We start from the raw sequence: 17,125 nt of genomic DNA, 5'->3' as shown, positions 1-17,125 counted from the left end.
GAAGGGGTTGGAGAAGGAGGGACAGAGGGGGAGAGACTGGATAAGGGGCATAAAGGATAAGTAACAATGAATACGCTATAAAAATAAAGTAATATTTTAAATGCTAAAAAACAAAAAAGAGTACAATGGAGTTGAAACAACAACAAAAACAAAGAAAAAGAAAAAAGCCATCTCTGGCAACAGGCTGTTAGGTATTCTGTAAACATTTCTCTTCCTCTTTGACAAACATGCTGACAACATTTGTTAGCCTCCCTCGTGGTTAGGTGTGACCATGAGAATGGGTTCTAGCCAATGAAATGTGAGCAGAAGAGATACATGCCATTGCAAGACCTGGCTCATAAATACCAGAAACATATATCCTCCCTGTTCTTCCTCCTTCCCCTGGCTGGATGTCAGTGCCCAGGATGACCTTGGAAGTCACATATTCAAGAGTGAAGGGCCTCTGGGGTTCCTAAATGACTGTGTGATGGGAGTCCCACCCCACCTCCAAGTGGGAAAGGCTGTGGATTTTTTACACTAAAAAAAAAAAAAAGAAATTAACTTCCATTCTGTTAGAACCATAAAACTTCTGGGGGTCTTTCTGTTAGCAGTTAGCTTTCCTCACCAGTGCACTACCTTTAAGTGTTAACAAACACTTTAATATGTACTTAGTTGATCAGAATACAAAGTTGAGCTTCCCAAATTGCCAAGACTTAGTCAAGTTTAGAGCATTAAATAAAAGAGAAAGGTTGTGATCACAGCCCAACCACATAAAGACAGGGCTTAACTGTTAATGGTTTATCATTCTGACAGGGAACCCACACAGACTCTACCTACTCAGCAGTAGTCCTTGCAAATTCTCTTTGCATTTCTGACTGTAGCTACAGGCAAAAGAAACCAAGGGCAAGTACCAGACTCAGGAGATGAACTGACATGGACAGACCCTGGACAGCTGACAGCATAAGCACACAGCCGTCCCTCTGCCACCACTGGAAGCCTGCAGCTGCCTCATCTTATGACTGTCCTCTCATTTTTCCAGAACCAGATGTGGTAGAAGACAGATGCTCTCAAGTCTAACATGGGCTTTCTAGACAGATGGGCTTGGGTTTGAATCTCACTTTAACTTGATCATGATGGTGGTAAAAGTGCGGTAGCAGTACCATTTAAAAAATTCGTGTGTGTGTGTGTGTGTGTGTGTGTGTGTGTGTGTGTGTTTTCTATATAATTATTTGCAAGTATTTGTAAAAAATAAAACATTGCAAATACATGTAAAACACTGCCCCACCTGTCCCCCTTTCCCAGAAGTAACCATTGTCCTGATGTTAGTAAATATTCTTTCTACTTCCTATGTTTTTATTTTCACTTTTGTCTGAACTCCTAAATGACAAGATATATTGTGTTACAAAATTTAAATGGTATAATTTATTTACTCTTTTACAACATTTTTTTTAGTTTTATCCATGCTGATACATGTAGACTTAGATCACTCATTTTAACTGCTACCTAATATTCTAAGTGACTAGATAATTTGCTTTTCATTCCCCTATTAATAATCAGGTTGCTTCCAATTTTTGGCATGATTAAGACCACAGCTATCTTCTTAGCCACAAAATTGATACTAAGAAACATACTAATCCTTTACATGCACTGTCTCATTTGGTCCTCATAACAAAACTATGAGGTAGATATTGCAATTCCCATTTTACAGGTGAAGAAACTGAGGTGCATAGAAGTTCATAATCTGTCCAAAGTGACACAACTGAGTATGAATTAAAGCTGAAGAACTCAAGCTGAAGTCTCATTAACTCCAAAACTGGGCTTTCAAAGGGTCCATATGCACTTGGCTAGATGACCTTGGATAATCTCAGTTTTTCTCATCAATAAAATAGAATAACTATCTCCATAGATACTTGAAAAAAATACTGCTAATACAGATCAAAAGTACAGCACAGTTAGAGATTAATTTCTCACACTGTCATTTTCTTTCCACTCCCTTGACCTTTCTGAGCTTTAAGTCCTCTGCTTCTCCAACAGAGACACATTCACAGAGTAACACACCTTACCTCTCCAACATCAGCTCTTCCCCCATTCCACCTTGGCTAATTTTTTTCTTAATCGTAGAAATGGACTTCTGTTCCTTTCTCCCCATTTTCCATTATTTATTTGTTTAAATATAAATGTTTCTTTTTCACCTCTAAAATCAACCTAACACTTTGCATAAATTCCTTCACCTGGACAGATAGAGAACTGTACTAAAGGCACAGAATTGCAGAATGTTTGCAACTTACAAAATTCAGTGACTCTTTATAAACCTCACTTCAGAGGTTGAATAAATATGCAAAAATTTAAGTGATAATCAAAACACTTGCTTCCTTTTAAGAGATGGGTACATTTAATCTACTTATGCCAAAAGGAAGAAATATTTGAAATACTGAGCCTATTTGTTATGGTTTGAATTTTGTACTCCCCACCCCACCCCTAAAATATATTGAAGTACTAACTAACCCCTAGTGCTTCAGACTGTGGCCTTATTTTGAAATAAGGGCACTGCAAATGTAATTTGTTAAGATGAGGTCATGTTGGAGTAGGGTGGGCCCCTACTCCAACATGACTGCATCCTTATTAAAAGAACCCCATGTGAAGAGACATGCATACAGGGAGAACACCATGTGACCTTGAAGGTAGAGATCAAGGAGATGTATCTACGAGTTAAGGAAAAGAAAAGATAGCCAGCAAACTATGAGGAACTAAGAGATGCATGGAAGATTCTCCTTCAGAGGCCCCAGAAAGAACCAACCCTATTAACACTTGGACTTCTAGCCTCCAGAACTGTGAGACAATATATTTCTGTTGCTTAAGCTGCCCAATTTGTGGTACTTTGTTAAAGCAGCCCTAGCAAACTAATACACCACCTAAATCATCCACTGTGAAATTCAAATTCTACAAGTATGGCCTTAAAGAGCCATAGGAAAATCACAGTCCCCCCAAATATTTCTAAGTAAGTAAATTCCAACTCAGATGTGTTTAGAGTTATGAGTTAGAGTTTTTACATGATACTTAAAACCAGGTACACTTAAAGGTGGAAGACAGCACATTCCTATCGCCCAGCCTGGCTTCTTTATGCACTCACGTGACTTTCTCTGAGTAGCTACTATCTACTGCAATTTCACTAGAGATTTGACAAGAAAGCAAAACGTTGCACACCATTTCCTCCAGTGTTAAGTACAATGTTTTCATAACTGGCCAAGCAATTATTCCACTAAAAGGGAAGAAATGATTTCTCTTGACCAATTCTGTAGGACTAAAACAAGAAATGATATAAAGTAAAACTGCCTCTAAGGTTCTTTGGGAGATCTGCCTTATCTTGCTAAATCCCTTGTCACCCATTATTTGTTCTATGATCTCACTATAGAAGAAAACTGGCCCTAAACTAACCTTTGGCTGTCAGTGTTAGAGACAGAACATTAACCCAGATGAACCACTGATGTGGGACTATAAAGCTACACAACTACGCCAGTTGTAGGGTTGAGGCAATAGCTACACTAAGTGTATGGCTAGGCATTTCATAACTAGAGCCAAAATGTTTCATTATGTTTCCTAAGTATTGTCAGGGCTAGGGCCCACACCCTTAAAACCCACTGTATAGACTGGGTCACAGACCCCTCACATGCCAGGCAGGGTCACCAGACCCCTCACATGCAGGTCCATGCTAGGTAATTGGGAAAGACGGTGGGAGCCACTGGCAGATAACATGAGCTCAGTCCTCAGCAGTAGCAGCAGCAGCTTACAGCAGCAGTAGCAGCAGAAGCAGCAGCAGTGGTGGTGGCCTCCCGGAAGGTCCAGGGGGCCCTGGCAGCAAGAGCTTGCAACAACAGCCTCCAGCAGCAGTAGTGGCCTCCCCATTGCCCCCCCCCAGGGGTATTCCAAGGGCAGGGGGCCGCGTGGATCAGAGCCACTCGTCCTTTATATGTAAGTCCATAACCCAGGACACCTGGGTGCACATGCGCAATTACATTAGACAATAACCAAGGAACACAGGGGTGCACGTGCCTATTTACACCAAATGCTCGGCAAGATTCTAAACATCTGAGGGGCCCTGACCATTTTCCTATATTTTCCCTACAGGCACTATGTTAGTGAAACAACAACAAGGTATACAGCTGAGCCACTGACTAGATATTTGTTTGGAATAGGTTGCAAGTGCCATTAAAGTTTAACTGGATTTCTTTCAGGATGGATTTTAATGGATTAGGAGGATAAAAGTTTAAAAACCATGACTTAAAATAAAAAGGGTAAAGAAAAAAGTTTTCTGTGTTTCTTTTAGGCCAGTGGAAAGTTCACACTGTACTTGAAAGCACAGTGTTCAACATGTGGCACATTTTCTTTCAGCCTTTCTAAGAAGGTAGGATCCTAAGGGATACACGATTCAGCTCCTAAAGAGCAGACAACATGGTCTACTGAATTTATCTCAAATTAATCCTGTTTATAGAAAAGGTAATTTAACATTAGAAATGAAAATTTAAATTTACATGAAAAAATCTACTAGTGATTCTGCTAAATATTTCAACTAAGCAAATAACATAGTAAGAACTACAGTGGACACTGAGGCAGAGGTCTTTCCGTCAGCCAGAATGCTACATCCCTTACATGGCACAGAATGCCCACAGAAAGGCACCCGTCTGTGTTTGCTCTACAAGGCCTCCTTATTTCATTTGAATATTCAATTAAAGGACACTACTTCCCTTTTCAGAATTTCTTTACCTCATCAACTTCCCATGTCTTAAGGTCTTTATGGTTAAGAAAGGAAATCAGAGTGACCCACTAAAGCTGAAGTGATCTGGTAATCATTGTTATCAAAACAGTGTCTTAAAGCTTATTAACAACATCTGCTATCCTTTATTGAAGATAATGACTATGTATTTACTAATCACAGGGTAAAATGGAGCTAATAATAACATCTACTTAATGAAGCTGCTATGTGGTTTAAAAGATACAAAGCACATAAAGCTCCTAGCATAGCACCTTGTGTGAGATAAAGAGCTCAAAAATGGTAGATAGGATTATTGTCTTGTTTTGTTCCTTACAGCAACCCTGTGAGGAGGTATTCTACCATTTCAAAGAGGAGAACACTGAGGCTTAGTGGGACTGACTTACTAGGCTGACAGAGCCAACACACAGCAGTTCCCTTAACCACCACACCATATTCTCTCTGCACTAGCCATAAGAGCAACTGTTCAGGATAACGGCTAGTGCCTGCTTGGGCTCTGGAGTCAGTACTAGTTTCACACCTGGGCGTTAGCTTTATCAGCTGTGAAACACTGAGCAAGTTTTCAAAGCTTTTTGAATCTGTTTCCTCATTTCAAGGACCTATCTCAGAGGATGACTTTGGATATTAAATACTGGTTCACAAGTAAGAACTCAATACATACGAATAATAACACTCATTCAATAAACATTAACTGGGATCCTACTAAATGCCAGGCACTGTTCTAGGTCAGAGTCCACAAATTTATCTGCATGTCGGAATCATCTGGGGAACTTTAAAAAATTCCAAATCCCCAGTTACACTGGAGACAAATTAAATTACAATCTTTGGGGGCTGAACACAGGCACCAGTAGGTTGTGATGCTTCCCAGATGATTCCAACGTGCAATCTTGGAAACCACTGTGTTTTAGGCACTAGACTTCAGTACCTTCCCTAAAGGAGCTCCAAGTTTACTGATTCTACTTTCCTAAATGTTTCACATCTGACTCCTCTTTTGGATTCCTGCTGTTACTGCTTTAGCTCAGGTCCTTAGCCCCTCTCCACAAACTTGCTCACTTCACTACCACCACTTAGTCCCCTCCTACCACAAGTCCAGCTCTGATCATATCGCCGCCACACCCAGAATCATTGAATTAACTCCCTCTGGCTACCAACTCCTCAGCCTAGCCTTCAAAGCCCTCCACGAAAAGCACCAACCTGCCACTCCAGCCCCCTCCCTCCCTCCCTCTTTCCTTCCTTCTGCTACTGATGACCCAAGCTAACTGGAAACTAACTATCCCAGGACAATACCTCATGTCTTCCAATCTGCATGTAGGCTCATTTTGGGGGATGAGGGAAAAAACCTTCATAATATTAGTATATTGCCAGTTACAAAAAAAAATTTCCCCCAATTTAAAATTGTATTCATATAAATCAGGGTAACTTTGGTTTTAAGGAGGCTAAGATACCTTTAATTTCACAATTTTATAATTTCAGATTAAACACACAAAAAAGAATTCCTTTTACCTTAATTTAAGGAGTGGCTGGGTCACCCACTTCTTTAACTTCCGCCTCCCAAATGAAGTTTTAGTGTGGTCTAAAACCCAAAGTAAACTTCCTTTGGTTTTCATATCAGTCTAAGAAAGACCAGAAAACATGTTTTATTAACTAGACAATTATATTTGTGCCAAATTGTTAGTTGTTCATGTGCTCTAATTATTTCATATAGCCCAATTTTAAATGCTACACATGCCTAGCATAATGTGTGGCTCATAAAAGTTGTAATTTAATGTTTGATGAATGAAAAATACACAAACACATATGTATATATATACACACACATGATAAACTATGGATATTTTACACAGAAAAGGGATAGTTTGTTTACTTTTTGGTTAGCTAAAAATAAATTATTCAGAAGCCTCTTTTGAAATATATGCTCGTCCCAAGCCTCTTAAAATGTGTTTGCATACTTTCCTACTTTGGGAAAAATAGTGAAGATAATTTAATTTTCCTTCACCAATTCAGTCCCTTCCACTTCTTCAAAATCACCATTTTAAAGACCAACACTCTCATGATGACACAGAACAAGTAGAAGGTACTGGAGATGCATGTGAACCTACACTGCACTCTACATATTTACCCTGGAAGAATTTTATTTTAGTCTGTTTTATTAAATCCCTAGTAAAAGTTTACCTATCTATGCTTTGCCACTTAAAAGTTGAACTCCAGAATAAAATTCACAATTAACCAAGGTTTCATTGTATCACAAAGCCTACTGAGATGTTTAAATCTCATTTGGAAAACAAAATTGGTGTTTCCACTTGAGTTCGGGTTGGTTGTTTTTTGGTTTTTGTTTCCCTTTTCCTCTGTAAGTAGCCACTTATGGAGCACCTTCTATGTGCTCAGTAGTATGATTAGCAAAGACATTGTCCTTCCCTCAGGGTGCTTACATCCAAGTCTGGGAGAAAAGACTCATAATTAGGACACAATGTCACCTGCCCGGAACCAACTAGAGAAGGTGTCGCATAAGCTCCCAAGCCTTAGGAGCTCACTGCAGAGCACGTGGGGAAGGCACAGAAGTCACAAAGGCTCCTCTCAGGATGGGCTGGACAGGCAGCATGAACCGAAGAGAGTGGTCCAGACCAGCAACAGCACCAACCATTCTTGACACAAGATCCCGACTGGCCTGACCAGAGTAAAGGGCCTTGTGAGGACAGTGGAGGCGAATCATTCTCCAATTACTGACATCATTGGAGATGCAGGCTCAGACAAGAGGGGGGGTGGGGTGGGAGAGACAAATGTCCTATTAGGTACCTTTGCTTTTGCTGACACCAAACACCCTCCCCATTACCCCTTTCCATTGCTCTGTGGAAAGGGAGGCCAAAGTTGAGATTCAAAGATGAGAAGAAGATGTTATTGCTAAGTTTCTGTTTCTACAAGGGCCCACATCCTGATAATGATAGGAATTTAAAGGGTATTTCTGATTATCAATGATTTTTGCCTTAGGAATTTGACTTCAGAACTGACTCTGCTACAGCAGGATTTGAACAGGGAAGATGTGGCAGAAGCAAGGAAAGTTTGGTATGCTGGGGCTGTGTTTGCAGGCTCTGACTGTGAGCTCTTCTTCAGCCAAGAAATGTCCTTTTACTCCTACTACTTGTTTCCTGTCCAGGAGGATGTATGCAGAAACATGTATGAGAGAGACCTGCAGGGCAGAGTCTCAGATTCTGGATAATGGAACGACAAGATAAAAATGTTACTGAACAAAAATAAGTCTGACTCAAGTACACTAGGATAGATTGGAAGACAGAGAATTAAGTGAGAGAAACTAGTTAATATACGGACCCACACTCAGGAGAATAAATTCAGTATTTACTTTAATTCACAAGAGTAATAAATATTTCTGAAGAGCTTTAAACCATTTGACTGAGATGGTTCATCTTCTCCACTACTTAATCAAATGAGGTGGAATTGCCTTCTATCTCGATGACTGTTATGATAATATTAGTTTTACAATGTAATATCTCACCTTTCCAAGTGATAATGTAATAAATGAAAGCAATAATTTTAATGTCTCCATTATCTTCCTAATTCATTAATAAAGGGCAAGTAAACAATGAGGAAAGCTTGTGAAGTGAAATATTATGCATCTTATAGTCAAATTCAATATCACAGTAACTTGTTTTATACACGGGATAATGAAATAAGACTACAAACATTTCAACAAAAAGTTAAAGGTATGTAGAAAAAACAATCAAGCAGACAAAAAAATGTACTTCATATTAATTTTCAAAGATGATGCCTTTCCAAAGAAATATTGGATACAGAAATGATAATACAGAAACTGTCAAGATGGGCAAAAAGGACAGCTCCATAGTTTTAAAAAAACGACCCAAAGAAATATGTCATATATTTGACTCTCCAAAAAGTGAGTGCTGCAGTTATCAAGCAATAACTAGGTGACAGGCAGAGAGGTCAGTTGAAGACACATTTATTATTTTCCCCTGAACTCCTTAGAATAGACTGCTGCCACTTTACTCCAAATTTTTTTTCAAAACCATTGAGTCCAGTAACCCTTATGTAGCCTGACCTGATTCTGTAGGATTTCCAGATTCCTTAATGTTGTTCCATTAATTGTCATAAATTCCATTTCATTTGACAGCTGTTTAAAATTCCTGCAAAAGAGTGAAATATAATGAGCCAAGATGCAAATGCATAAAGAAATAAAAAACTAATTTATAGACTAGAAACATTCCAATAACACTAAGACAAAAATTAGTATTTTGATAGGAAATCAAGCTAAAAAAAGCAAACTGAAAATTCATGGGGATACTGTCTTCGTTAATGCTGATTCTGTTAAAGAGATTGACACAAGACAAGGATAGTTGTTCTAACACCAAAAACAAGTACATAAGAGGGAGGTAATGGTACCAATGTTTTGTTTTTGTTTTACATCTCCAGGAAGAGAACCAAACTAGCCTCTCATCATTGGAAGAGCATGTGGTGGTATCTCCAGGAAAAGCTATGCAATTAGCTAGAAAAATATGTCAAAATAGTTGAAACTGTCCTTATTCTTTAGCATGAAATCATCTTGATAAACACTTTACAAGCTTTTAATCAACATTCTGATATGAGCAATAAATGATATTTACTGTATAATTAACAACACACCTTAAGGTGACCAATGTTCAGTGAGTATAAAACTGAAAAAGTAGCAAGCTATATCCTTAAGCTCAGTTAAAGAATTCACTCCTTATGTCCCTGTAATTATCCAAAACTAGATCAAAAGTTCAATAAATTTCAAACAGACTTGAGAAATGAGATGCAGAATGACTAATAAATGTATGTACAATTCCCAATTCATGTTAAGAAGTATTAATCAATGCCTTACTGATGCAATAATTCAATTTCCTTTATTAGCCAGACCTGAGGTGTTTCTGTCAACAGCATTTACAGACTTGACGGCTTATTTCCAAAGGCAAGAAAAATAATGGCAGGTCACTAAACCATTTAAAAGAAAAGCATAATGTATTTGAGCTATAAACCCAACTGCATTTCTTACAGCTATACTGAGGTTTAGGTAAAATCCAGTTTCCTGAGTCAGTTACAGTAACAAGCCCACACCCAGGAATCTACAGAGTGTTTTAAAATCAGAGCCTGAAGAAGCAGTATTTATAGAGAGATTCCTTTACTTCTAGATGACTCCTGAAAGTAAGGCCCCAGAACCCTGGAAAAGAGAAAAAACTTACCTCATATTAAGAACATTGCCTAGTAACTGAACGCTGTCCCTTGGCAGTGTGATTTACTTGTGACAGCTTTGATCTACCTTTCAAAGGCTGATAACCTGTTAATGATTTTCAGGGGGAAGCAACTCCAAAACTGACTGATAGCAAGTGTGTGCGGCCCTTTCTCTCGCTCTTATAACAGTTAATTTGTCTGAATTACAGCGATTTATGTTGTGCTTCTATCGTCCTTAATAGATCTAAGCTCCCTGAAGGCAAGGGTTATTTATACCTTATTCATCTATTAGCACCTGCAGGGCCTAGCAGAAAGTAAATACTCAATAAATGTCTGCCATCTTCCTATGGGAAAGCTGGTTTGGATTTGTTTTTTTCCCTTTGAGTCATAAAGCCTCAGAAATGTCTGTGAAATACCCAGGGACAGCTATAAAATGTAAAACATTACTTACAGGAAGAAACAATCAGGTAATAGTTGGCTGTGTAGCTGACAGGTATTCACACAAATTCATGATAAAAGATCCAGGCTGGAAGGGCTGACAGCCTGGCCTCTAAGTTGGTTATCTAACCAGTTACCCATGTGTTTAGATGGGAGTACTTTACTTCTGTTTCTGACAGGTTTAACTAACTACATCCTAAGGGTGATCAGTTAACACATGAATGCCCTGATCAGACACAGACCTTAGAAAGGTGCATAGCTGGTGTCTTAGTCTATTTAGGCTGCTACAATAATATATCTTGGGCTGAGTAATTTATAAACAACAAAAATTTATTTCTCACAGTCCTGGAGGCTGTGAAGCCCCAGATCAAGGCACTAGTGGATTCAGTGTCTGGTGAGGGCTTGTTCTTCATATATGGTGCCTTCATATATGTCCTCAAATGGTGAAAGGGGCAAACAAGCTCCCTTAAGCCTCTTTTATAAGTGCACTAATCCCATTCATGAGGGCTCTATCCTCATGACCTAATCATCTTCTAGTGGCCCCACCTCTTAATACCACCACGTTGGTGATTAGGTTCCAACAGTTCCAACAAATGAAATTTGGCTCCCACTATCTACAATATCAAAAAAAACCCAATAACTATAAACAACCAAATTGGCTTAAGTTAGCTCACAACACCACACCCTCACAGAGAAAAGGCATAGGTTCTTTAAATTAACAGTGTTAATGTGTTCTGTGTATGGTTTTTTCTTTGGTTGGCTGGTTGTAAGGTTTGTTGTTCTTTTCTTTTGCCCTTACTGAACAAAGAATGTAAATTTCAAATTAGATGCAGTAAGGAATTTCTTTAAACTGAAATCTGCATTGATTTTAATAAAAGAGATAAACCACTGGGCAATCTTAAATTAAACTGATTCATATGGAATAGTAATTATCAAGCTACTATAAGGATGAAACTTATTCCCATATATTTGGTTGATCAGTACTCTGGACTTGTACACTTCCTTCCAGATACAAAAGAAATTTCCTTTGTCAGTGCCTATTTCCACTGAGGATTACATACATTTTTAAACTAAGGGTTATATCTGGAAGTATCCTCAGGTATTCAATAGTATATGATTACTGACGTGAAATACTCAATTTTAAATATTTCATCTTTGTGGAAGAAGCCAAATTTCATATGCTTTGAAATGAACCTCATAAACAATGCCTAGAAAGAATTCATGCTGTGTAAAGTTGGATAGAAAACTTATAAGTAACATGGGAAAATACTTCATTAATATTTCAGACACCAAAAATACAAAGGATGCTTTTTACTCGAGTTTTATAATGGGAGGAAAATGTCCTTGCTGAAAGCTTCCCAGAGAAATTTAAGACCCTATATCATTCCTACTCTACTTTTTAAAAAAATGAAAACTAATTTTTCTGATTTAGGCAAAGGCAGTAAAGGTGCAGACCTTATCTAAAAGATCAACCAATTACAAATCCTATTTAAATATTATTATTTAAAAATAGAAACAAAAATAATCTACCACGTCACTATGAAATCTAAAGCCAAAAACAGTTCTTTATGTACAGTTTTCAGGTCATAAATTCACCACTCGTTTAACTTTTTGGCAGGTAAGTTTATTTCTGAATTATAAATTGCATTATATTACAACACTCCAGTTTCATCATAGATTCACTTCTAATTGTTGTGTAATTAAACAAACATGACTAACTTTCCATTCCTAAATGCTGCCAATAAGCCCATTAGAGAGGGAAAAAATAAAAAGGTGTATATCGAGTCCCCAAGGCCATTGCCAAGTTCAATGATTCACTAGGATACACAGGACTCAACATACAGCCACACTAACAACGATGATTTACTACGATGAAAGAACAGAAAACAAAATCAGACAAGGGAAAAGGTGCATGAGACAAAGACCAGAGGAAACCAGAGGCAAGCTTCTGAGAGTCCGCACCTGGTAGAGCCACACAGGATGCAATTAATTTCCCAGCAACGAGCTGTGACAACACGTGTGAAACGCTGTCCACCAGGGCAGTTCATTAGAGACTCAGCACCCACAGTTTTTACTGGTTGGTTGTCACAAGGCACCCTTTCCCTAATGTGAACCAAAATTCCAGCTCCCAGAAAGTAGGTGTTGAGCATACACCACATCATTTGCCAGTTTAGGCACAGTGAGCCATCCACATCAGGGAATGGTGAGAACCCTCCCAAAACCCAAGCCTACAGGCAGGTCTTTTTAAGGATAGCTGTCTCATCACGACTGCTATAACCTTTTTTTTGCACATCCCTCTTTTCAAATTCTATTTCTCTAAAAGTATATGTTATAGTTTATTCATTATCGGTTCCTTTAAGTTTCTTCTTTGTTCCTAAATTGATCTTTTTCTTTACTTATGCTTCTTTCTTAAGTCCTATCACCTCATTTCAAACTTTCCTACTTCTCATTTGTGTTCTTTCACATCTACTATCATTTTCTTAGTGTCTCTGAGCTCATTTTAAAGCAGTGGGTTATAGTCTTGATTTCATTTGTGGGCATGTCTTTCTGGCATGCCTTCATTATCTACAATGACATCACCCTGCTCCTTATTCTCTTTTCTCTTACAATAAATATATATGTGATTCGAATTTGGTTCTTTTTCTGTGGCTAATTTTAATTAGCAAACTCAATGTAGTGCCACCTCTTTGTTACCCAATTCATATTCTGCCATTTTACTGAGATAGCTCCTATCTGCCCACCCACCTCTGTAGAATGGAAAGGAGCTTACTTATCCAGGACAGAGCCAAAGACAAGGGGCTGGTGAAGGCAGAATAAAGAAAGGCAAAAAAAATTACCCCACTGCTTTTCTTTTATTCCACTGGTTATTAAACTAGTATTTTCCTAGACTGTCAACTGTCAGCTTTTAAATTTCTGAAATCTACAAAACTAATCACTCTTGTAAAAACTTGTCTATGTTAGTAGCTGGTCCCTTTATCTCCAACTTTATGGTCGGTGAAATAAGAACTGAAACCAAGAATAAGAAAGGTGGTAAAATTTTATGAGTGCTTTCCAGATATTATAAAGCACGGTTTGGAATCAAAACTGTAATATATCTAATAGCTACCATGAATACCATTTATTTGACAGAATTCTTAAGGATCCTATCAATATTTTTAATCAACGAATATTTAACATTCTTCAGCAACAGTAACAAATATCTCTTCCTTGTACCCTGATATGGTATTCTATCAATAGCAGGTAAACTTCTGAGTACAGTGCTTACCAAATTCAATTTAAGAAATGTTTTTAAGGGCCGACCCCGTGGCACACTCAGGAGAGTGCGGCGCTGGGAGCGCAGTGACGCTCCCGCCGCGGGTTCGGATCCTATATATATAGGAATGGCCAGTGCACTCACTGGCTGAGCGCAGTGCAGATGACACCAAGCCAAGGGTTGAGATCCCCTTACCGGTCACGAAAAAGACACACACAAAAAAGAAATGTTTTTAATATAAACCCTCCTCCCTTTTTAAAAAAATTTTTTGAGATATCACTTACTCAGGTTTGGAGAGCATCTTTTCCAAGTTAAATTCTTTGAGGTATCTTATTAGGGCAGCCAAAGAGCAAATCACAGGCTTCTCCAAGTTAACGATGCCAGAAAAACTTTGAGAACCTAAAAAAACAATATATGTACTCATTAACATTACTACCATTATTCAAAATAAGTTTTAAGTTAAACAAATCTATTTTATGGTTATGTATATAATAATTTAGACAATATCTCATAAAATTACCCTTTGGAAAAATGTGAACCTTCCAACATCCCCCAACTCACTGAAAGTACAAGCCAAAGTCCTTACTGTGACCTACTAAGGCCCTACACAATCTGCTTTCTATCTCCTCTTTACTTCCAAGTTCACCTCCCAATATTCTCTCCCTCAGTTACTCAGTTCCAGCACAGACTCCTTGCTTTTCCTTAAATATACCAGGCACCCTCCCGCCTTTAGACATTTTGTACTTACTGTTGTCTCTGCCTGAAATACTGTTCCTTCACACATCTATATGGCTTTTTCCCTTAACTCCTTCAATCCTGTACAAATCTTTCAAGATCCACTTTCTCTGTGAGGCCTTCCTTTACCATCCTATTTAAATGTTCAACCCCTCAAAACCACCAAATTACTAACTGGCCATAACTAAAAAGGAAGAAGCTGCATTTTTGAAGAGTGCAACAACAGTGAGCTCTTCCCTATGCTTCTCCCACATATTCATTGGTAACTATCTAGCAGACATTAAATTGAAAGTCATACTCACACCTTTATCCAAATCTCAAATCAGTTCAATTTGAGGACATATGGCTACACGTAAAATATTTACCTCTGACGTCAACTACATCTTTCACATAAAACTCTGTGACCGCCTGGAAAGCATGGCTGTATTCAAAATAAATGTGTTCCATCCTTTCTACTCGAATTCTGTCATCCCGCACACTGAAAGAAAAAAACGGACACTTCAAAGATAATTATGCATTATCTTGAACCATCTGCATTCAGTCTTGCTCTGACAAAAAAGAAAGATTCCTCATTCTCTCCCTAATGGAAGAAAAAAAGAGTGAGATCTAAAGTTTCCCTGCCAAAAGCCCTCATTTTGTAAAATATCAGAATTATTACTTTATCTACTGGTTTTTTAATATCATCTAGCACATTGTATTTTATATCTCTCATTATTAAAAAGAAGAACTCTACCCCGTATGAGATGCAAACAAAACAAAAAGAACTCACTGAAATTAGGGTCAATTACATTAATAAATATGAAGGAAGAAAAACTGAAAATTATCATTTTGATTTAATTACATTATTTGTTTAAATACTTTAGCAATAAAATGCAGCACAGAGTAATTTTTCTTTGAGGAGCATCTTTGGTAAGCGTGCTAAGTCCATTTCTACCACAGCCTCCAGTCAAATACAGTAAATTCCTCTTAGGTTAACTCTCTCTTTAAACAAACTGGTTCTATAGTCTTTCTTAAAATATGTATAAAAGTTTGCATAAGTGCCTAAACAAAATTATATCATCCATCGTGGGTAGTGTATTTTCTTTTTCATTTTCTATTTCTCTTGACTCCCCCACTCCCTCCAATTTCTCTTCTCCTTTCCTTATCACCTCATTCCCATGACTTCTCTCTCATGGTAACAGCCTAGTATGAATCTTCCATGTTTTTTCATGTTCATATGATCATACACAAGCATATGTCATATATATATATATATATATATATATATAAACTCATACATGTCACTGTGTTTTAAAAATGGAATGACTTTATGCACACTTTTCTGCATCTCGTTTTCTTCACTGAGCAACAACTCTCAAAAATCCTTCCACATAAAGTGACCTAGCTACAACTCATTCTTTTTAATGGCTGAAAAACATTTCACAGATATGAAAGCCACAATTTATTCAACGATCTCTTCATTGTTTGATATTCACATGGTGTTAACATTATGTTACGTGTTGCTTTACAATATTTTTATTTAAAAATAATAAAACATTACAGAGACAGGTGTAGCCTATATGTCCCTCCCCAATCACATTCATCTCTCTACCATTTTAAGAAGTAAACACTACCTTGATTTTGATGTACATTATTACCATGTATGTTTTTATACTTTACAATATATTGTATTATTTCATGCTTTTAATTTTATGAGTGGTAATATATTATACCTATACAACTTGCTTTTGCACTGAATGTTATATTTCTAAGATTTATACATGAAGACAAATCTACCTTTATTTTAACTGCTGCTGTGTTCCATTATTTTTTTTTCTAATAAATTTTTAAGATTTGCTTTTCAAATTTAATCTACCCAAATTTATTTTTGTGGATGGTGTGAAGTTAGAAATATAATTTGATTTTCCATATGATTATTAATTAATGATTGGAGCACATTTATAGAACATTCCATCTTTCCCTACTGATTTTAATGCTACATTCACTGCATATCATATTTCTATATATGTGACTCTATTTCTGGTTTTTCTACCCTGTTCCACTGATCTGTTCATCTATCTCTCTATTAGAAACAGAGTGTGTTAATTTCCATGGCTTGGTATCAAAATCTGGGGTGGCAAGGCCCCTACCTTGCTCTTCAAGACTGTCTTGGCTACTACTGGGCCTTTGATTTTCTTTTTAAGTTTCAGGTTCATCTGGTCCAGTTTCACAAGAACTTTATTGTGATTTTGATTGGATATGTAGTGAATTAGAGAGAAGTGATATCTTAACAAATCGAGATATTCCATTGTTAAAGATGGTATATTTATTCAGGTCCTTTATACCCAACAATAATGTTCTATAATTTTCTTCATAGAGGTTTTACATATCTTTGGTTGCACTCATTCTTAGATATATTACAGATTAATACTACTGTGAAAGGAATTATTTTTATATTACACTTAAGAATCATCAGTATATAGGAACCTATCAATTTTTACATGTAGCACTGTGTTAAACACTCTCTATTGATTTCCTCAGGCTGTCTAAGTATGCATTAATATCTGCCAAAAAACAATAAGATTGTTTCATATCTCCCTTATAATTCCTTTTCTTCATTTCTTTTTTTACCTTATTATACTATCTAAGACCTTCAGGGCTGCATTGAACAAAGGTAATACATGCTAATAAGCATCCTTTGTCTTCTGATACTAATGGGAATGCTTCTAAAGTTTCAACTCTCAAGTATGATGTTT

At 37.3% G+C, this 17,125-nt stretch overlaps 1 protein-coding gene across 5 annotated transcripts in view; it reads right to left on the bottom strand.

The window, feature by feature from the left end:
* The window catches only part of MSH3 (mutS homolog 3), a 183,102-nt gene that overhangs the window by 118,038 nt on the left and 47,939 nt on the right, over window positions 1-17,125 (bottom strand). For all 5 annotated transcript variants that reach the window (XM_063085678.1, XM_063085681.1, XM_063085682.1 and 2 more), the window contains 4 exons: window positions 14,756-14,868; window positions 13,940-14,054; window positions 8,817-8,901; window positions 6,251-6,360 (listed from right to left, as the gene is read on the bottom strand). In XM_063085678.1, coding sequence (XP_062941748.1) covers window positions 6,251-6,360; window positions 8,817-8,901; window positions 13,940-14,054; window positions 14,756-14,868 — 423 coding nt within the window. The remainder of the gene's footprint in view (window positions 1-6,250; window positions 6,361-8,816; window positions 8,902-13,939; window positions 14,055-14,755; window positions 14,869-17,125) is intronic.

This window comes from Cynocephalus volans, chromosome 2, assembly GCF_027409185.1.
Source record: "Cynocephalus volans isolate mCynVol1 chromosome 2, mCynVol1.pri, whole genome shotgun sequence".
Taxonomy (NCBI): domain Eukaryota; kingdom Metazoa; phylum Chordata; class Mammalia; order Dermoptera; family Cynocephalidae; genus Cynocephalus; species Cynocephalus volans.
The sequence above is the reverse complement of the archived record's forward strand: the minus strand, read 5'-3'. Positions and strand labels throughout refer to the sequence as shown.